This window comes from Cervus elaphus, chromosome 13 (genome assembly GCF_910594005.1).
Source record: "Cervus elaphus chromosome 13, mCerEla1.1, whole genome shotgun sequence".
Classification (NCBI taxonomy): Eukaryota; Metazoa; Chordata; class Mammalia; order Artiodactyla; family Cervidae; genus Cervus; species Cervus elaphus.
This window is the reverse complement of record NC_057827.1, coordinates 69,280,101-69,302,247: the sequence shown is the minus strand read 5'-3', so window position 1 is coordinate 69,302,247 and position 22,147 is coordinate 69,280,101. Positions and strand designations below refer to the sequence as shown.

Below are 22,147 nucleotides of genomic sequence, written 5' to 3'. Positions count from 1 at the left end.
ACCTTTCGGGTGAAGTTGCCCTCCCTCCACTGATGAAGCAGCTCCAGGAACCTCTGCTCCGCGGCAGCCCTGCTGGGTGAGGCATGCCTGTGGGTTGCATCACGCCCTTAGAGTCCATCCTCCAGGGCTGTGTAGGGCCCTCTTGGAGTACTTGGTTTACAGGGCTACTTAGTGGCCGTTACTGAGTGCTACCCAGGAGTCACCTACGTGTCACCTGCCTGGTAGAGCTTGTTCATAATGAGTGTCCCTTCTTGGTTGGTAATATAGCTGGGTTCTAGGATAATTTAGGCGGTGGTATCATTTGTTGATTTGCTGGTTGTAGTTGTTCAGTCGCTAACCCATGTCCAGCTCTTTATGACCCCATGGACTGCAGCACGCCAGGCTCCTCTGTCCTTCAGTGTCTCCCGGAGTGTGCTCACACTCCTGTCCCATCGAGTCGGTGATGCCATCCAACCATCTCATCTCCTGTTGCCCTCTTCTCCTTCTGCCTTCAATTTTTCCCAGCATCAGGGTCTTTTCCAATGAGTCAGCTCTTTGCATTGGGTGGCCAAGGTATTGGAGCTTCAGCATCAGTTCTTCCAGTTGAATATTCAGGATTGATTTTCTTTAGGATTGGCTGGTTTGATCTCCTTGCAGTCCCAGGGACCTGTTGGTAAATATGACATATAAACAAAAACAAAAAGAGAAGTGTCACCCAGTAGTACTGGCAGAGCTCCCGAGCAGTGAGAACATACTGTGTGCTGGCCCAGTGCTGAAAGCTTTGTGGGTTGGTCGGGTCTAATGCTCCTGTAACTCCTTGGATGCGCACTCTTACTCTCCTTCTGCAGGGGAGGGGACAGCCTCGGAGATGCCTCGTGAGTCTGCCGGGCTCCTGCAGCGGCTTGTGGTGTTGGGGCTTCACCCCTGGACCACAGTGGTTGCAGTTGGCCTGGCCATGTGGGTGTGCCTGTTACTGAGTGACGGGAGAGTGATCTTCAGCGAGCTTCCCCTCCCCCGCCAGTTGGTTACCCACTCTTCATTCTGGACTCCTGAATTTTCTTTTCCTTAAATTTAGCAGGTAGGTGGCAGGACGGCTGTGACTCAGATGGAAGGGCCTGGACGTGCAGGGCCTGCCTGGGGCACCTGTCGAAGCATCGTGCCGTCGTCTCTTGTTCTTAGGTCACGTTTTTGCAACATGTGCACGGGTGTTCCTTGCTCATCAAAAATTAGGTTTTTTATGCAGGACCTACACTAGTACCTGTTCTTGGTAACGAAGAGAAATTCTCAGACAGTTTTCACGTTTAGGAAAAAAAAAGGCAAAAAGTGAAAATACTGATGAGTATTTATGTTGCAGAGCACCATTTATAGAGGCAGCACCCCCAGCAGTGAGGGGGCCCCGCCAGGCTCCCTTCCCAGGAGCTCCCCCAGCTCAGCAGTGTCTGTGAGCATCGTCTCTGTGGATCAGTTAGCAGACATGTCCTGAGGCGATAGCATCTCAGCTTAGGAAAGATTTCCATTTCCTTCTCCAAGGGGATCTTCCCCACCCAGGGATCGAAGGGTGTCCTGCGTGGCAGGCTGGTTCTTTACCATCTGAGCCATCAGGGAAGCCCCGGGGAGATTTCCTGGGAGCACTCTATTCTGGGTAGCGGGAAATCCATGTGTGACTGTTGGCTCTTCCATAACGTGGCATTGTACACTGGGATTTTTTTTTTTTAACAAAACATATATTTGTATTCACATCCTCGAGGGATCGGCCTTTAGAAAAGAGACACGTGTTGTGAAGGTCACTCACTTTACACGGGTCTTTGCTTTGACAAAGGAGCCCCAAAGGACAGGGCCGCGGCCGCTCGCCGGGAAGACTCCGTAGTCTCCGAGTCACTGCCCCCTCGACTGGGAGCTGCAGGCAGGAAGGCAGGCAGTTCTGAGTGATGCTGTTAGTGAGGCAGCAGGGTTTTATTGCAGTGATGGCAAAGCAAGAGGGACCACATGAAGAGGAATTGAGGAAAGCAGTCCATCAACTCTGGAGTGGAGGCAAAGATGCAGGGTCACGTGACTGACCCCAGGGTCTGTCTGGGCAGGCTCGCCGCCTTCACATGACAGCAGGCTGTTGGAATGAGATTTTTCCTGGTTTTCTGTTGACTCACTGCAGCCTCCCCACCCCTGCTTCTCAGATTTTCACTGACTCAGTCTGAACCTTACTTGTCTTCTGAGTCAGAGTATTAAAGGACTTCCTTCTCAGTCCTCTAAAAATCTTACACTGCTTTAGGTTAAAATTAATGTTCGTTCACTTCACAGTATTGGACCCTGATTATCAGCTTATCTGAAGAGTTCATGTTTGGAGAACTTTTATTTGGGAGTTAACAGGGCTTCTTGGAAGCTTCCACTTTCTCAGCTCCTTAGAAAGTATAGTATTCTGTCATTTAACAAAAGATCTTCATTGCTACAAGTCGTCCATTTAATGTAACATAAGCACATTTTCCACAAACTCGGACAGGTGTGACTCCCATCGGGGTGTCTGATCTGTGCTGTGGGGACAGACCGTCACCGCGTCTTGGAAGCCTGAGCTCCCCGGAGCTGGTGCTGGGGGGGGGCGTTTGCTTCCTGCCTGGCGGGGTCCGCCCGCCCGCCCCGGAGCCCTGCCCTGGGCGCGCAGGGCGCTGAGGTCACGCCTTGCGCTTCACTCGCCTCCAGTGGCCGCAGCCCTGGGTCCTCGGGGTGCTGTCCCGCCTCCCCCCACGTGGGATGCCCATGCTGCACCCGTGAGTGGTGGGGGTGGGGGGCCTCCCCGGGATTGGGGCTGACTGTTCGCAGAGGAAGCAGAGCTGCCCCTCGCGTCCTCTGCGTGGCGCCTGGCCCTTGGACTCGTGTTTCCTCCCTGGTACGCGTACTGTTTGGACTAGGTGACCTGAAAGGCCGTTGCCAGGTCCCGGGTGTGAGTGCGGCGGGGCTGAGGCTGGGCCCGGGGTGGGGGCCCAGCACGCTCCGCCCTGCGCCACCAGGCCGCGCCTCCGCCTCCCGGCACCCCTTCTAGCTGGTCCGCTCTTTCCTCTAGATAAACAAGCCAGAGGGCGGGGCATCAGTTCTCATTTCACATTTTCAGTTACTTTCAGCGAAAGTGTCTCCCTCCGCCCCAGTCCTTCCTGGGAAAGCCATTCTCTGTTTAGAGGGAACACAGGGATCCCCGTTTTCCCTTGCAGTTGGGACCTCACATTTGCCAGTGGTTGTCCTTGCTTTGTTGATTGATTCATTGCCCTTTAGAATCATGAGAAGTTCTGTAGAAAGAGTCTTAGGTTGTAGAATAATGAAGAGAATAGGAAGATTTTTTTCCTAATCAAGGGTTACCTGTCTAAGGGCTAAGCTTTATTCTGGTGTTTGTTTTTCTTTTTTTTGGTGGAAAATATCCCAAGTTGTTGAATGTATTCTAAAAAAGAAAAAAAATAATAAAGGCACTCTCAGTGGAGATGGTCACCTTTCCTAATGACTGGTTGCTGAGGCAACTGTGTTTGCTGGTTCCCTGTGTTCCACTTGTGGGGGGCGTGGGGAGTGGGGTACCCCTCACAGGGCCCTGCTTTGGAACACCACCTTCAGGCCCGGGGCACTGAAAGATGGGTGTCGTGGGACTGAGGGGCGCACGGGGTGTTGTGGGGGAGGGGCAGCAGCAAGCTCTGTGAGCCTTTAGGTTCTGTTGAAGGATGCTCAGGAGTCGTCAGCAGGGAAGTGATGGGACGGTGCTGGTTTGGGAAAAGATGGTGCTGGGGGGCTGGAGGGTGCATGCAGGCGGGCACCCGAAGGCGAGGGCGGGATGGTGGCTTTGTGATTCCTGATGGGGTGGGCTCTTGGGGGTGGTCTCAGACGGCAGCTGCAGGTTGCCGTGCGTGTGGTGCGGGGCTCCGAGTGGTGCCCACCCCAGCAGTCGCTGAGTGCGGGTCCCCACAGGCCAGCCAGCCTGCGCCCTCTCCGCTGCCTCAGTGCAGAGGGCCAACCCCCCCACCCCCACCCCGTGTTTGCCGGTTGCTACATGGGAGGAGAGGTCACCTTACTGTTTCTAAGATTCGGAGTAGTTGTGTTGCCTTACTTCAGAATCCAGTGGTTCATTATTACCATGAAAAAGCAAATGTTATCTTAAGCATTATAATGAATCTGTTTTCTTCAAGCTACCCATAGTATCTGACTTCTGAGAGAATCTTAATGTAAATTATGTTTACAATGAATCCCTAATGGTGTTTTGGTTGTCGTGATTTTGCTTTGCAGCCTGACTGTTTTAAGTGTCCTGACAAGCTGCTTGCTCCCCAGTGGGCACAGCTCACAGAATCCTCGCCGTAACGTCTTGTGTTCTGAGGAGCACCGGAGCTCTAGGCTTAGTCAGTGGAGCAGCCTTCAAAATGCTGCTGCCCAGCTCCCTCCAAGGGAGCTCCAGTTTCCTCCCAACAGGAGACCAGAAACAGCAGTAGACTCTTGTGAGAACAGTCCGTTTGGTCTGTATCTCCGACTCTGCAGCAGGAGCCCTGAAGCCTGTCCATCACTGCTCCCCACCCATTCGCCCAGGAGTCTCCCCCTGCTCCGCCCACATCGCAGGCAGTGCTCCTCCAGAGGGTGACCCGGGGTGGCACCGTCATCCTCTCCCATGCTCCCTCCCGTGGTGGGAGGCGGCGCCCCCAGCCCCCCCACCATACCTGCCCCACAGCCCCGCCCTCTTTCCTGATACCAACGGGTGATCTTTAAAAAGACGTTAAATTTTTTTGAAACATTCTCAAACTTACAGAAAAGCTGCAGATAGCAGTATAAAGAATTCCCTCAACAATTTGAGGGGGAATTGCTTACAACCGCCCCCCCTCCCAAGGTTGAGTGTGTGTTCCTGGACCCTGTAGTCTGCACCCCCAGGTCAGAATTGTAGCCCTGTGCTCCCCCAGCCCCGCCGCCCCACCTTCTCCCTCAGCAGAGGGGCCGAGATCCCAGCCCCCTGCGCGTCAATCCTGTCTCCCTCCCTCTGCGGGGATGTGCCTGGCTTCGCCTAACTGTCACGGCTGAGCCCTCTGAGGCCAGTCATTTCGTGGACCATCTCCACAGCTTAGCTTCCCTCCTGTGTCCTGGTGATTGAGTTCAGGGCGCAGAACGCGGTGATTCTCGTTGTGTCCTCTGGGTGGCGCAGTCTCACTCCGATCCCCGAGTGTCGGCCAGGCTGCCCTGTGAGGTCGCTGTTTCTCTCTTTGATCCATAAGTATCTCGATTGGATGTGCTTTGAAACTGTAAATATCCCATTTCTCATCAGATTTGAAAACTTCTTGATTAATTTGTTATCCGTGTGTGTCCTCAGTTTGTTTATTTACTGGGCGGGATGATCTGTGACTGAGTGTTTCGGTTCTCTCTCCTTGGTGCGCTTGCTCACTTTCCGGCACAACAGGGCGCTCCAGGCTCACCCGTGCTTGCCTGACCCAGCTCTGGAATCGACGGAGGAGCCCTGGTTCCTTAGTTGGAGAATGGTGTTTAGAAACCAAGATCTTTCCCTAACAATGCTTCTTGTTGAGGTGATGCTGCCTCCTGGCCCTCCATGGAGACAGCGGGGCTTCTGTGTGTGTGTGTGTGCACACTTGTTACGTCCACACATTGAAAACCATGAGTTCTCACCGCTGCCTCCACTTCTAATCCAGTTCTGCAGGGCCTTTGTTCTCCCTTTTCTGACAGTCGTGACCCTGGCTCCCATTGTCCTGGGTCTGGTTACTGAGGCCATCAGGCTTTCCGTGTGTAACAAGCCCCCTATGCCCCCTGTCACCGTGTCCCCCGCATGGATGTCTTCCTCACCTCAGCATCGCCCAGTTTGGGCTCTGAAACCTGCTCCTTGTTGGGCTCTGCCCAGGGCGCACCAGAGGGAGATAGAGGGGGCTGGAGGAGGGAGAAGGGCCCGGCAGCTTCCTGCCGGCTCCTCTTCCTTCCAGGGGGATTTGTGAACCCTGGACAGAGGGCTCCGCGCAGCTGAGACTCCTTCCCGAGTTTCAGAGTTGAATCTGGGCTCAGCTCTGCAGGGGACACCTGGCCCCTGGCTTCCTCCTGGCAGGAAGTGTCTTCTGGTCGTGGGCCACGGGTCCCGGTTTGGGTGTGTTCCCATGCTTGCAGAGACCCCAGCAGCGGATGGCCAGTGCCCCTCTCAGCTCCCGGGGCTCCAGCCCCTACGGCCTGCCTTTGTGCTCAGAGACCCTGGCAGCCAGCCCCAGCTGCCTCCCACCCTCCGGGTCCCCGCTGCGCGGAGCCCTGTGCCCAGACCTCACCAGTCCAGCTTCTCCTTGCGGTTCTCCTGGTACCCAGGTGTGTCGGCTGCTTCCTGCTCCTGCTGTTTCATGATAATCCCGCGCGCCTCCATCTTTTCAGTTACCCAGCCACCAGCCCTGTCTGTGGCATTTTCCTCAAACAGCCCTGTGCGTTCTGTCTCTAGACGCTGCCGGGTCCGGCCGGCGGGGCCCAGTGTCTTTGTGCTGACACCGGCGCCCTGTTTGAAAGGTGGCTCTTCCCCTTTCCATGTCTTTCTCAGCCCCTCCCGTCGGAGTGGTTTCTGGCCTCTGATTGCTGCTGTGGTTACAGGGGGTCTGCTGCTCTGATGTGATTTTCTGTTCAGGTTCTAGCTAATGCAGTCTCAATGATGTTTACCTAGCATTGTGATATTTTTACTATGTTTTCAGAACTATTTGCAAATATTTAGGATTCTTCAGAAATAACGCTTTCCTTCTGGATTCTTTTTAGTGCTCTTTATTTTAAAAACTAGATTTTGTTCTCATAGTTAATTTCCTATTGCTTGAGTCTTTCTTCCTTTATCTTTTCAAGCTTTCATTTGGGGTGTTTCCATGGTTCTTTGCCTGTTTATCAGACTGGACCTGATAAATCCGTGCTCATGCATTTCAGGAAAGTTGTTCAGAGCTGTGTAGAATGTATAAGCAGTAAAAATAGGTTCTATCAAGAGAGTAAGAGGACAACTTGAGGAACATCAAGTAGGACCGTTGATGCGGAAAGAAGGGACGCTGAGAAAGCCAGCTGGGGCTCCTCGGCCACAAGGGCCTCCCGCTTCCCTGCCTCAGCCCTCGCTGCTGATGGGTCCCTGAGGAGGAGGGGCTTTTGCCTTTTTATGGAAAATTTAATCAGAGGAGCAGATGCCTTTTCTAAGATAGCAGGGCTACCAGGTGTCCCACTTAGAACTTGACTCCCCTGAATGGAAGGAAACCAGGACTATCCCTGGTCCCCGCAGCTTCGTGGCTGCCTCCTGCCAATACGGGAGGAGTGAGCAGAACTCGGGGACATTTCCCTGGACCATTTATGTGCCTATAGATCGTTACCACTCGAAAGCAAGACAGACGCTTCACACCAGGTTCCGGAGTTCTCTATAAACAACAGATGAATGATGGGTTGACTGTTTTAAAAAACCGTTTAGCCAAAAGTAGGGTTGACTATCAGATCTTTAAAGAGTTATAACTTTCTAAGCCCTATTAGTAGAATTACAGGAAAAGTGAAGTTGGTTTTATTAAAAGTAGTAATTGCTATAAAATAAAAATAGCACAATTTAGATGAAAAGAGGCAGCAGAATGGAGGCCTGGTGTTTACAGTTGTTATGTCTGACAAAGCCAGAGTAAAGTACTGAAGTGCAGTTGATTAAAAAGGATGAAGCAGATGTCATGAGATCATGAGGTCAGTGAGCAGATGTCATGAACGGGTAGTTAACATCCCAGGGCTACAAACGGATATGGGAGAACATTACCTCACCAGGCATCAAAGAATCTTTTAATTTCAAAGGAAGACGAGGCATCAGTGTGGGGTGGAAGGCAGGTTAGGAACCAGATAAAATGTTAGCACCCAGAGGACAGTCCTGGAATTTCATCCTAAAAATTAACTTAAAATAGTTAAAAACAAAAAAAACAAAAAAACAAGAAAGATCTGTGTGCATGAAAAGTTTATTGCAAATTTATTCATCATAAGGAAATAATTTTAAAGAATTAAACCTTTAACCTCTGCATTAGGTAGACACACAATTTTAAGTTGTGTGTGTGTCAACTTACTGAAATATTATTCAGCTGTTAAAATAATAGTTGAGTGGTTTAGAAACATGAAAAATGTGAGAAAAGCAAAATATGAAAAATAGCTATACGAATATTTGCTGTGTCTACCATCAAGGGCTGGAATGAGAACATGGAAGTTACAAGGATTTGGGGCACAGTTAGGGGTGGCGTTGTCTTTGATGTCCATGAACACTGCTGTTGGACCTGCACGTTTATGATAGCGGCCAGCAGGCTGCATGAGTCTCCGGGGTTTTTGCAGCAGAGTGCCGCACTGTGTGGAACCCCCGCCAGGAGGAGCGTCTGCGGGGCACACCGCGTGCCAAGCTCGGCTCCTTCCCAGGAGCGCTGCAGCATTGCTTTCCTAGGCTTGCTCTCCTGCTGGGGGAGTAGGGCACGTCAGCTTTGTCGGGAGTGTGTTCTTCACAGTAAAATAAAGGTACCATTTGGTTCCTCCAGAAGATGCCAAGAGAGGTGATGGTCTTCAGTGGCTGTTGAAGTCTGTATTTCCATGAGGATTCCTGGGAATGGATATTTTGGGTGATGTTTGAAATACATCACGAGGCGCCGTAGGTGACCTTTTAAGTTCTGGCTCCAGGGTTTTCTTTAGCCTTGCTTTCTGCTCCCTAAATAATTCAGGCCCAGGGGGTTCTGTTCCCTAACCTTGGGCTGATGCGTGTTTACAGTGGCGACGGTGGTAATTTACTACCAGCAGGAGCCAAGAGCCTTCTGCTGCTCTTTGTTCCTTGGATCAGCGAACCTTGCTTGTCAAACCTTGGTGGACTAAGCAGCTATTTAAGGAGAAAATAATTGAGTTAAATTAAGAATATGGAGCTCACCTGGAAGTCCAGAAAAGATGAGATTTGCAGGTTTTGGGGGAGATAATGTGGGTGCACATGCAGTTATAACAGACAACCCAGAGAGAACCCTCGTACGTTTGCCCACGTGCACCCAGGGGAGTGCTGGCGAAGCTGTCATCATGGAGGACCTGAAAGAGAGCTGTGGAGAACAAGTCCAGGTTGGCAGGGACTCGGGGCTGTAGGCCTGAAGGTGTGAGGGGTGTGACGGGCCAGGTGAGGGCGGGGCGGACGCTCACGCTGTGTCCTGCATCAGTGGGGCTCCCGGCCCTGGGGCTGCTCTGACAGCTCACCACCAGCTGGAGGCCCTAGAGCAGCAGAGAGTTGCTGTTCTCCCACAGCTCTGGGGCCAGAAGTCCCAAGTCAGGAGGTCAGCAGGGCTGTGCTCCTTCTGAAGGCCCTCGGGGAGAGCCTGTCCCTCCCTCTCCTGGCATCTGGCGGCGGCAGCAGTTGGGGGCGTCCCTCGCTTGTCGCTGAATCCCTGGGCTCCGGGCCTCCGTCTTCACGTGACTCCCCTCGGTCTCTCTGGTTTAGGTCGTTTGTATGCGGATGCCAGTCATGGTGGGTTTAGGGTCCACCCCGTTCCTGTTTGGGACCTCCTCTTAGCTTTATGACATCTGCAGGGACCCCACTTCCAAGTCAGGTCACATCCACAGGTGTTGGGGAGACACTGTTCAACCCGGTCCACATTCCACAGAAACCTGACTCGTTTTCTTCTCCCTGAAGTGTGGGTGACCACACAGTGAACCTCGAGAATGGTGTGCGGCCCTCGTGGGGGCACAGTGCTCCTAGCCCTGCCCCCCGGCACCGCCAGGGGCTCCAGAGGCTCAAGGTGGTCACTGGGAGTCGGGAGAGTGCCAGTCCCGCAGGCTGATGGGTGGCACCCAGAGCTCACGGACCTGGCCTGCTGGGCCTCTGCTGTTCCTGCAGGAGAGTCGAGCATCCACAGCTCACTGCAGTGCGGAGAGCCCCACTGCCCTGAGTTTCCCAGGGGGCCTTTGTGTGACGGAGTTTGTTATGACACATGTCGAAGTAGTCGAAGTACGTGTCCAGTATGAATGCCCACCTTAATCTGGCATAAATGCTGGCTCTCCAGATGTCCATGACTTCTCAGATGTTGGTGTTTAGTCGCTATGTTGTGTCCAACTCTTTTGCAACCCCACAGGCTGTCCATGGCATTTCCCAGGCAAGAATACTGGCGTGGGCTGCCACTTCCTTCTGCAGGCCCTGAGCCCACTTTTCCTACGTTGGCAGGTGGATTCTTTACCACTGAGTTGCCAAGGAAACCCTTACAGATATTACATGTTTTAAAAAGTATTCATTTAAAAAGTAAACTGCTTCTAAATAAAATATAACTTCTTAGAATGCCCCAATTAATAAAATTTTTATGTTATCAACTTAATAAATTGTTAATTTGACTTCTTTTCATTTGTAGCGAAACCATTTACACAACTGGTGAAGGAAATGCAGCTTCATCGAGAAGACTTTGAGATCATTAAAGTGATTGGAAGAGGTGCTTTTGGTGAGGTAAGGTAGACTTCTTCCCTCCCTCCTCCCCTCCCTCCCTCCCATCCTTCAGTTTTGCCTAGCAACTCTTATCTAGCGTTTCTAGGGACCTGTATGTTGATTTTGAGATGAGGTAATTGTTGGTATCATTTGGAAAGTTCTTGGTGGATAAAATCTGAAAGATAGAATTAAGGAGAAGAAAAAAAAAAGGTGGTGACTGGTGAATTACCCTAAATATTGTCTGGACCAGAAAAGTTCTTTCTGACAGAGTAAGTTTTTAAAATTATCCATTTGTCAGCTGAAAAAAGTCTTGACAGTCATTTTAGAAAAGAAAAAGAACCATCGTCTCGGCGGTGCTCACTGTTGGTAGCCTGCCCGCCCGTCGGTCCTCATTCGGCTGGGGGTGGGGTGGGGTGGTGGTGTGTGTGTGTGTCTGTCGGGGGTGCAGAGGGGAGCAGCCTGTGCACCCAAGGTGGTCCTTGGCCGGGGTGTGTGTGTGTGTCTGTCTGTCTGTCTGTCGGGGGTGCAGAGGGGAGCAGCCTGTGCACCCAAGGTGGTCCTTGGCCGGGGTGTGTGTGTGTGTGTGTCTGTCGGGGGTGCAGAGGGGAGCAGCCTGTGCACCCCAGGTGGTCCTTGGCTGGGGTGTGTGTGTGTGTGTCTGTCTGTCTGTCGGGGGTGTAGAGGGGAGCAGCCTGTGCACCCCAGGTGGTCCTTGGCCGGGGTGTGTGTGTGTGTGTGTGTGTGTGTGTCTGTCTGTCTGTCGGGGGTGTAGAGGGGAGCAGCCTGTGCACCCCAGGTGGTCCTTGGCCGGGGTGTGTGTGTGTGTGTGTGTGTGTGTGTGTCTGTCTGTCTGTCGGGGGTGTAGAGGGGAGCAGCCTGTGCACCCCAGGTGGTCCTTGGCCGGGGTGTGTGTGTGTGTGTGTGTGTCTGTCTGTCTGTCTGTCGGGGGTGTAGAGGGGAGCAGCCTGTGCACCCCAGGTGGTCCTTGGCCGGGGTGTGTGTGTGTGTGTCTGTCGGGGGTGCAGAGGGGAGCAGCCTGTGCACCCCAGGTGGTCCTTGGCCGGGGTGTGTGTGTGTGTGTGTGTGTGTGTGTCTGTCGGGGGTGCAGAGGGGAGCAGCCTGTGCACCCCAGGTGGTCCTTGGCCGGGGTGTGTGTGTGTGTGTGTGTGTGTGTGTCTGTCGGGGGTGCAGAGGGGAGCAGCCTGTGCACCCCAGGTGGTCCTTGGCCGGGGTGTGTGTGTGTGTGTGTGTGTGTGTGTCTGTCTGTCGGGGGTGCAGAGGGGAGCAGCCTGTGCACCCCAGGTGGTCCTTGGCCGGGGTGTGTGTGTGTGTGTGTGTGTGTGTGTCTGTCTGTCGGGGGTGCAGAGGGGAGCAGCCTGTGCACCCCAGGTGGTCCTTGGCCGGGGTGTGTGTGTGTGTGTGTGTGTGTGTCTGTCTGTCTGTCGGGGGTGTAGAGGGGAGCAGCCTGTGCACCCCAGGTGGTCCTTGGCCGGGGTGTGTGTGTGTGTGTCTGTCGGGGGTGTAGAGGGGAGCAGCCTGTGCACCCCAGGTGGTCCTTGGCCGGGGTGTGTGTGTGTGTGTCTGTCGGGGGTGCAGAGGGGAGCAGCCTGTGCACCCCAGGTGGTCCTTGGCCGGGGTGTGTGTGTGTGTGTCTGTCGGGGGTGCAGAGGGGAGCAGCCTGTGCACCCCAGGTGGTCCTTGGCCGGGGTGTGTGTGTGTGTGTGTGTGTGTGTGTCTGTCGGGGGTGCAGAGGGGAGCAGCCTGTGCACCCCAGGTGGTCCTTGGCCGGGGTGTGTGTGTGTGTGTGTGTGTGTGTGTCTGTCGGGGGTGCAGAGGGGAGCAGCCTGTGCACCCCAGGTGGTCCTTGGCCGGAGCCGCTGACCCCCTGTCTCGCGCCCGGCACCCTCCACGGGCCGCCCCGCAGCGGGCCCGTCACTGAGCTGCAGTAACGCCGCTCCTTCGGTCCTGCCTCGGCGCTCCTGGGCCGGGAGCCGCCCGTGTTGGTGAGCCAAGCGCTCGGTCACGCCCCAGCTGTGCGTGTGCTCTGCCCGCCGGCGGCCCCGCTGGGCGTGACTCGAGTGCTGCAGACTGTGTGCGGCGTACACTTCACGTGGGGCGAGATAGCGCGGAAGGAGCTGAGCGGGGTGTAATGCAACGGCTGCTCTGCTCTGGAGTGCCTCATGACTACTGGGGACTGGCGTTTGTTTTCGAAACCATCTCAGCGTTTCTGATGGTTCTTGCGCTTCGAGCACGTGTTGACAGCCCTGCTGTAGCTTCAGGGCCTCGGTAGAATGCACAGAAAGAGCGTGCTTCCGGGAAAACGCTTCGGAATACCCGAGGGAGAGAGCCTGGCCTGCTAGCGCGAATGTGGGTGGCTGTGTGTCCTGCTCTTGTTTCTTCCTTGGAAACCCCCGGCCTCGGGTCAGACCCCAGCCCCACGCTCTGTGGGGGGCCTGTCATCCTCATACCTTCCTCTCCACCTCCACACCCCCCCAGCCCTGAGAGCGGATCTCTCCAGGCCGCAGGTGGAGGGGGCTGCCTGCCACCGGGGGCAGCTCTGACCCTGGGCGACCCTGGATAGGCTGTGGGCTGGGACAGGACAGGGGGTTGTTCGCTGTTGCTTTCAGATACTGAGGTGTACCTCCCCGTGAGATGCACAGATCTGGGTGAATGGTTCCAGTTATGACAGGCGTCTGCTCCTCTGCAACCAGCTCCCCAGTCAGTACGGAGCATCCTATTCCTGGGGAAGTCCTTCCCCTTTCTCCCCAGATCCCCCACCTCCCCGGAGCCCTGCCCTCCCCCAGCAGGGAGCTCTGCAGAAAAACAGCAGCTCTCTCTTCAAACTAAAACCCAGCTCCGTTCAGTATATCCTCCCACCGACCATCTCCCCTGCACCAGGAGCGGGCGGTCTCCTGGGCCCAGCGCTGGCCGCACAGAGCTCCTTGCTGACAGCAAGCCCTTCAGGGTGTCGGGGTGGAGGGCAGGAGGAGGCCCCAGGGCAGGACAGGGATGGCCTTTGGGAGGAAAAGACAAAAGCTCAGGAGAGGGCATGGTTGTGCCAGAATAGTAGACAGTTATTTTTAGTGCTCTTCTTTGCCAAAGAACTTAATGCAAAAGTCAGTTTCTGATTTTCAGAGAGGATAACACTGATCACCTTTCAGTTCCTCCCAAATCAAGAGAGACGCATCCTTGGAGTCCAGCCTTTGCTCCCTCTCCGGGTTTAGCAGCTTCTCTGTATGAGGCACACAGTCAGCCCGCCCTGGGCCCTGTGGCCTGGGCCCCCACACCAGCCCTCCTCACGCAGCTCGTCTGGCCAGGTGTCCTGTGTCCATCAGGCTCGCCTGCACACGAGCGCCGCCCTCGCCAGCGCAGCCGGAGTTCTGGGCTCTGTGACTCCCCTTCCCACCACCGCCTGTTGCTCCCTGGGGTGGTCTTGTCATCACGTGCCTGAAATGTGGCCCCGTTTCGGTTTCTCTGTCTCCAAAGCACCAAGCAGATTGTGGAAATGAGGATGCTCTAATCATTGCTGTTTCCTGAGTGTTCTTCACACGTGGTTCTAATTGAATGATTGTTTCCTCATGACAAGCCAGGGATGGGGAGAGTCTGTGTGCAGATCTGCCCTGTGTGTGCAACTGTCCACGGACAGGTGTGTGTGCGCCTTGCACAAGCAGCTGTGTGCACCTGTGCCTCTGACACCATGGTGGCACCATTCAAGAGCCCTGCCTATAGGAAGAACTCGCAGAGTCTGCCTGGAGTTGGAGTATGACCCTCTTACCTCAGAACTGGAGCAGAGCTCAGCAAAATTTCTAGGTTATTATTCAGCCAGGGCTAGGAGTCTCAGGGTGCTGGCTTATTCCTGAGCTTTGAACACGTCTCTGTCCTCCCCTCAGTGTGGAGAAGCGGCCCAGGAGGTTCCTCCAACCCTGTACTGCAATGGGGGCTCACTCCCCAGCTTCCGAGGTGCGGTGCCCAGGGCCGTGGCTTTGGACGTGACGGCAGGTCCTGACCGTGTGCCGGCCGCCACAGGCCTCAGGTGGCTTCACAGACACGGAGAAGATGCGAGACGGAGGCACAGAGCAGGGGCCTGGCCCCAGGGTGGGCTGTGGGGGCAGCACTGACCCTGCCTGACCCAAAGCCTATGTGTCCAGCCACCCTGCCCTGCTGTCCCTCGTTCCTAGGATGGCTTAAAGAAGCAAAGCTTTGAAAGCTTTGTTTAGAAACAGGTTCAAATTAACAGAACAGCTGTGTGTATAGAACGGTTCAGAGATCGGTCCAGCCCTTTACTCAGATGCCCTTTTGTTGACGTTTTATCTCATTTTCTTGGTCATATTATAACTGTGCTGCTTTTGTTTGAGCTCCCTCCGCCCTCCTTCTCTGCCTGTGTGTGTGTGTTAACAGAACCGTTGTGCATGTTATCTGAAAGTGGTCTGTGCCCTGGCAGGGCTCCTCTGCAGAGCCACGCTCTCTTGTGATCTGCGTCTCATTCCTGCAAGGTCTGGATCGTCACTGACGCTTCTCATTTTCAGAATATCATTCTTTCCCTCAAAGGTTAGCAGCTCTACCCAGCTTGTCAGGTTAGACCATTTCTGTACTAAGTACTATGTAGTTTTTGGGGTTTTCTTCCACTTGATATCTCACCCACCCAGATTATATAATTATATAATTCCCAGGAAGAAATAGACACTCCTCACTTGATGACAGAGTGTGTGCCCAGAGTTCCTGTTCTTAGACATGTTGGAGAGCCCACTAAACATTCATTTGTTGTTGTTATTTGTTATTCTTAGTTTATTCAGAGCTGTAGCGAGTTTGGTCAGCGGTTTCTAAACTTTTCGGCAGTGGACAGACAGCAGCTTAGGTGTGGTGTGAGGGGAGCAGCTCTTGGGGTGGCAGTGATGGGGTGAAGGGGGTGAGGGCCAGAGGGTGGTCATGGGCACTTGTGCGGAGGGGGCCCTGGCTGGGAGCCCAGCAGTGCAGGGCACGCACCTCCGACCATCTGCAGGCTCTGGGAGGATTATATCTGGTTGTGACCATCATTGCAAGACAGTCCTTCCCAGCACACGCCTGAGGGCGTGAGGCTCTGCCCCTTCTTAGTTGTGTTGTTTAACCCCTCTGCACCTCAGATGGCACACCTGTGAAGATATTAGAAATAGCCCCCATCTAGGACCGTGGAGAGGGTTAGCTGAGAGAGGGTGGGTCCACTGCTTGGCACAGCTCTGGGCGCAGGCGGTGTTCTGTGTGTGTCAGCTCCTGTGGCCGCTGCAATAATGTTGCTGTGTGGTGTTGATTAGAAAGCAGGGGAATAAGTGGTTCACTTCGGAACTCTCTGTCCCATCCCTGGGTGTGGCAGCCCCTGGCAGCAGAGCCCAGGTGCAGGGGTCAGTATCACTGCTTGTGGTTTTGTGATGGGGACTCAGGGCAGTGAGTGAGTGATTTATTTATATAGAATAGGATGTGCCATATGATGGTGCAGACATCACATCTCATGTGCCTCAATGGAAGACTTCATCTAAGGGGACCAGAAGTCCAAGAGGACTTCCTGGACGAAGTGGCATTTGAGTTGTCCCTTGAAGAATATGGCTGACAGCCAGCATGTTGAGGGCTAATAACTATGTGCCTAAACCATCCTGAGCCATGTTGAACGTGTCAAGTCTTTTGATTCACACAGCAGTTTTAGGCTAGTCCTGCTGTTGTCCATTTCCTAGTTGTAGAAACTGAGGCACAAAGAAGTGAATCTGCCCAGGTTACACTTTTGGGGCCCCCTGTAGGGAAAGAGCAAATTAGCCAAGACGGTGGTGGTCAGGCGCTCTTGTCCCATAGCCTCTCACCCTGCGTTTATAAATACATGGTTATGTAACAGCTGAGATCGCATACAGCACCACACATGCGTGTCACGACGTACCCCATGGGCCACTTCTGTTCTGTAAACATATATAAGCTCCACCTGAAAAGCCCTTGCAGCTACGCTGTGGTCTGTGGTGGGGCTGCTGCGCAAGCCCAGAGAGAACATGTCTGCGGTTCCTACGGCTCCTCTAGTTTTCTTCCAGTTTCCCCACTTGCGCCTTACCCACACTGGGTTCAGCGAACAGTGAGATACAGCAAGACATCCCCTACCCCAGTTACTCACCGCTGTCGTGAAGAAAAAATCCCGGAGGCGAGTCCTGGTGCATGCAGGGCTGGCCGTGGGACTGAGAGGTGGAGGTGGGTGGGTGTGCGGGGAGATGAAGCCCCAGAATGCAGGAGGGGAGCTTGGGAGCCTCTGACAGAATGCAAAGCCATCACTATGCAAATGCCCAGACCCCAGAGAGGCCAGCAGACCACGTGCTCCGGTGCTTCAGCTCCAAAGTGATGGGGGCCGAGCCAGAGACCGAGGTCATCCAGGCCGCGTGTGGCTAGAACTGACTTTTTTTTTAATCAATTCATTTTTATTTTTGTTTACACTGGGCCTTTGCTGCTGCTCGGGCTTTCTCTAGCTGCGAGAGAGCAAGCGGCTGCTGTAGGTTGTGGTGCTCAGACTTCTCCCTGCGGTGGCCTCCCCTGTTTCCGAGTGCGGGGCGGGGGCTCGGGGGTTATCACGCACAGGCTTTAGTTGCCCCGAGGCACGTGCAGCCTTCCTAGACCGGGGATTGAACCTGTGTCCCCAGCATTGGCAGGTGGATTCTTAGCCATTGTGTCACCAGGGAAGTCCTAAAGTCAAATTTTGTTGCTTAAAAGGGCAAATCTTTACTTATATAGAAAACTTTACTTTGCTTAACAGCTCATTTTCCAGGGTTTCCAGGCAGCTGAGTTTTCACTGTAATTAATGAAATGTGCTGCTGACCTTTTTGTGCTTCGTTAACTGAATTTTTGTTGAACTCTCATTTGTATGACAGGTTGCTGTTGTCAAAATGAAGAACACTGAACGAATATATGCCATGAAAATCCTCAACAAGTGGGAGATGCTGAAAAGAGCAGAGGTTAGTGTGACGCCTTGAATAAATCGGTAAACAGGCGGTTTCTCTGTCAGGAGAGGTCTGATGAAGCCCAGCAGGTGAGAGCCGCAGTCCTCACACGTCTGGGCCTTCCTTCCTTCTGTCCATCCTCCCCTCCTTCTGTCCGTCCTTCCCTCCTTGACGAGAGTCGCTGCTTTCTGTGGTCAGGACCTCAGCCCCTCCCACCCAACCCTCCCCGTGTCAGCTCCTGACCAGCTGCCTCTCTCTTGAGCGCCCCCTCGGGTATGTCTGCGGGGGCAGCGACCAGTGGTTAGGACTCCTGAGCTTCCACTGCCCGGGGCGTAGGTTCAGTCCCTGTCCGGGAGCTGAGATGCCACGTGCCTGGTGCAGCCAGGAAAAAACCCTCGGGCGTCTTGTCTCAGTTCTGCTCCTTGAGCAGAAGGGATTCTTGAAGCTGGGAATGTTTTGCCCTCCCTCCTCTAGGGGAGGGAAGGTTAGAAGTAGAAGTAGGTGACCGCTGCATGGCAGCCTGTTTCTTTCTTCCTCGTCCACTTGGGTGGCGGCTGTTTCGTGCCCCTGGCCTCGCTCTCCCCACCCCCCCACACCCCCAGAGGGCTCAGGCTCCCCCCTGGCACTCAGCAGACCCGCCTCCTCTGCACCCAGGCCGCGGCTGCCCTTTGTCTGCCCCGGGCACTCCCCTCCAGAACCACCACCTCCTCCTCTGCAAATTCCTTCTCATCCCATCACTCTGAGCCCTCCTGGTCACTCCAGGTGGCCCCTTCGCCCTTTCCCTGGAGGTTTACCTGCCGACGCTAGTGGCCACACTGTGTGGACAGTGCACACCGCTGCTCACGGCCACGCGGCTCTCCTAAGCGCAGGCTGTCCCTCCTGCCTCACACCCTGCTGGCGTCAGGTCTGTCCTCTTAAACCACATGTGGCTTCTCCCCTCCCCTGCCCACACTCGTGTCCTCTTTCCGGCTGCAACACCCATCACAAGGTCTTACACATGTCATTGCTCAAACGTGATTGAGTTGTTTGAGTTGTCACTGATGTTGTGGTCACCTGGACTCAAAATGCAGGCATCCCATGACCCGGCCTTCTCTGCCTCCTTCCCGGCCCCGCCCCGTCCACTTCGCGTCCCCCCCGGCCCTGCCCCGTCTACTCCGCGTCCCCCCCTGCCCCGGCCCTGCCCTGTCCACTCTGCTTCTCCCCCCAGCCCCGCCCTGTCCACTCTGTGTCACCCCCCTCCCCAGCCCCACCCCGTCCACTCTGCGTCCCCCCCTCCCCGGCCACTCTGCGTCCACCCTGCCCCACCCACTCCGCATCCCCCCTCCGTCTTCACCCATCACCGACGGCCCCAGCAGCCCTCCTTCCTGTCATTGCTGGCAGGTTGGCAAACACAGGAAAATCACTGGAGCGGTTCTCAGGGGGAAAAGCTACTGTTACTTGAAAGTTATGGGACCGAATAAAGTGCTTGGGGAAAGAAATACTAGTAGCAAGTTGTATTGCAGTTTAAATTTTTACGGAAGTGATTGATTTATAAAAGATGCTACCTGGGCCATATGTAATGTAACTTGTTATGTTAATCTTGAGTGAAATGTGCATGTAGCGTGAACGTTAAAAATTGTAAAAGCTTTAGGGGGAGATGACTCACCTTATCACACTAGTCATGGTGCATGAGCACATTTAAAGAGTTGAATATTGCTTTTTAAATTTAAACCTGGTTACACAGAACCTATGATTGGCATACTGTGCACCAAGTCCAAGTGTGAGCTGGGCTGAACCTCACATGTTGGCCCTGGAAGGGGCGTATGGAGGGGTGAGTGCAAGCCCCCTGCGGGGAGGTGACTTCTCAGCAGCCCCGACACTCTCGGGGTGGGGCCGCAGGGGCAGGAGAGAGCAGAGATCGCGCTGCTGCTGTGGGCACCCAGGAATAGGTGGGAGCCCTTGTGGGGAGATGCCACGCGCCTGGTCCCTGCGTCCTGGAGGGCGGGGGCCGTGGCTTGGGAGCCTCTGTCCACTCACATCCTGCGTCCGCTCAGAGCCTGTGTCTGCTCAGAGCCTCCATCCACTGCAGGGCTGGAGGGCAGGGGCCGTGGCCTCGGAGCCTGCGTCTGCTTGGGGCTGCGCCCTACAGGTGTTTTCCCAGTGGACACAGCCTGGCTTTCTCCCCACTTCACAGACGGCCTGTTTCCGGGAGGAGCGCGACGTGCTGGTGAATGGGGACTGTCAGTGGATCACCACGCTGCACTACGCCTTCCAGGATGAGAACTACCTGGTAGGTGTGGGCCCCGAGGACCCTGTCCCGTGACATCTTACCAGGGGTTCTGACTCCTGTGTGCTGCTGCTGAAAACAAGTACGGCTTTCTGGGACTGTCGTTGCCTAAGTGTGTGTGTGACGGTGAAACTGAGGGTTGGTTTCAGTGTGGTCATCAGGTGAACTTTTCCCCTCTGATCATTAGATAACGCGCTTATTTTTTTCACTTGGTTTTTTATGAAATGGGGGTTTTCTATCTTGAATTATATGTAAGAATAAGAAACTCTGTGGAAATTCAGAACGTTGGAGCCTTGGACCGAGTGGCTTTTTCTGTCGCGTTTCCTGATGGTCACGTCGGGCGGCAGGTGCTATTTGCAGCCCTCCCCACTGGGGCTTGCTGGCGTAGGCTGGGGCGTGACTCTTGGTCCCCCTGTTCTTGTCATCTGTTCTCACTGGAGCTGGGGCTCACTTCAGTGTCAGCTCATCACTTTGTGACTCGCGCGTGTGGGTAGGAAGAGCTTGGACGTGTAAGAGAACAGGTGCAGAAGACACACGGATGGCTGACAAACATGTGAGAAGATGCTCAACATCACTCATCATCAGAGAAATGCAAATCAAAACCACAGTGAGGTACCATCTCACACCAGTCAGAACAGCTGCTATCGAAAAGTCTACAGACTGTAAATGCTGGAGAGGGTGTGGAGAAGAGGGAACCTCTTACACCCTTGGTGGGAATGCAAACTAGTACAGCCACTATGGAGAGCAGTGTGGCGATTCCTTAAAAAACTGGAAATAGAATTGCCATATGACCCAGCAATCCCACTGCTGGGCATACACACCGAGGAAACCAGAATTGAAAGAGGCACGTGTACCCCGATGTTCATCACGGCACTGTTTACAATAGCCAGGACATGGAGGCAACCTAGATGTCCCTCGGCAGACGAGTGGATAAGAAAGCTGGGGTACATATACACCATGGGATATTACTCAGCTGTTAAAAAAAACACATTTGAATCAGTTCTGATGAGGTGAATGAAACTTTTATATAGAGTCAAGTAAGTCAGAAAGAAAAACACCAATACAGTATATTAATGCATGCATATGGAATTTAGAAAGCTGGTAATGACAATCCTATATGTGAGATACCAAGAGATGCAGATAAAAAGAACAGACTTTTGGACTCTGGAGGAGGCGAGCTGGGCTGATTTGAGAGAATGGCATTGAAACAGGTGACCAGTCCAGGTTCAATGCCTGAGACAGGGTGCCCAGGGCCAGTGCCCTGGGACCACCCAGAGGGACGGGCTGGGGAGGGAGGGGGGAGGGGGGTTCAGGATGGTGGAGACGCATGTACACCCGTGGCTGATTCATGTCAGTGTCTGGCAAAAACCACCACAATGTTGTAAAGTAACTAGCCTCCAATTACAATAAATAAATTAAAAAAATGAACAGGTACAGGGCAACCAGTTTGGAGTGAAAGGTAAATCAGACCTTTGGCTCGGGTCCTGAGTGACTCATGATGGCTGTGTTAGGACTTTGAACTCTGAGAACGACTTTCCAGGTTTGCATGAACCTGGGAAACCGGTCTCAGCCCAGCTCCTCCGCCTGGGGAGCAGCCGGCACATTTCCCCAGCAGCGGCCGCATGGGGCTTGCAGGTCAGGGCCTCGGGTGACATGTGAGTTCACTCTCAGTAGTGGACTCCCTGTGCTTCCAGGAAGTGGGGTGATGTAGAATTTTTTTTTGTTTGTCTTAAAATAATCTCTTTCAGACCTCAGAGAAATCCCTTAGATTCAGTAGGCCAGGACTAGGTAACATGGTATGTTAGACTCTTTATTTAGAATTGAAAACATACATGTTTGTTTTGAGGGGGGGACAGCTGGGGTTTATTGGACACAGCCTGTGGATTATCAGTCAGTCTTCCCGGTGGCCAGGTGAGTCAGGCATCCGTGGTTTTTCACCATTGTATGAACAGCTTCTGGGGCAAGGGGAGAGGACATCACTCATCCCAGGTTACCACACAGATCCAGGGTCTGTGCTGGGACCTGGTCCCCACCCTCTGGCAGGAGCGGGGCCTGGGGCCATCTCTCTATCAGCCCCTGCTTCCAGATGAGTGTCGCTGCTTCGAGTGGACTGTCTCCAGTTCACTTCCTATTTTGTTAAGAACTGAATGAAGTCTCTAAGGAGTACTAGGAAGAAGGAAAACCACGTTTTTTTTTCCCCTGATACTTTTCCTGCAACCAGCACAGCGTATTGCCGGCTTATTCTGAGTCACGATGGCCAGTTAGGGATTCCGGGGGAGTGTGGGGGGCTGCCCCTTCTGAGGTGCAGGGAGGGCCGCGCGACGAGGCAGGCGGGGCCCAGCGCTGCCTGCTGGGAACCCCGGGCTGCTGGCCGGGCTTGGCTCCTGCCTCCACCACCCAGCAGCGCTCTTCACGAGCAGTTATTGCCTTGTGGGGAGGATGTGAGGAGGAACGAGGCGGGAAGCAGGCGGCCTGAGCCCCGCTGGGCACGAGGGGTCTCGTGATGGGGAGGCCACCTGCAGAGCCCGTCCGCGTCACAGCTTCTGCTGTGGGCATCTAAACTGGGCA

The 22,147-nt window shown here is 54.1% G+C and overlaps 1 protein-coding gene across 1 annotated transcript in view; it reads left to right on the top strand.

Moving 5' to 3' along the window:
• The window catches only part of CDC42BPB (CDC42 binding protein kinase beta), a 99,371-nt gene that overhangs the window by 29,561 nt on the left and 47,663 nt on the right, over positions 1–22,147 (top strand). The window contains exons 2-4 of the mRNA XM_043921331.1: positions 10,305–10,396; positions 17,245–17,328; positions 19,487–19,582. Coding sequence (XP_043777266.1) covers positions 10,305–10,396; positions 17,245–17,328; positions 19,487–19,582 — 272 coding nt within the window. The remainder of the gene's footprint in view (positions 1–10,304; positions 10,397–17,244; positions 17,329–19,486; positions 19,583–22,147) is intronic.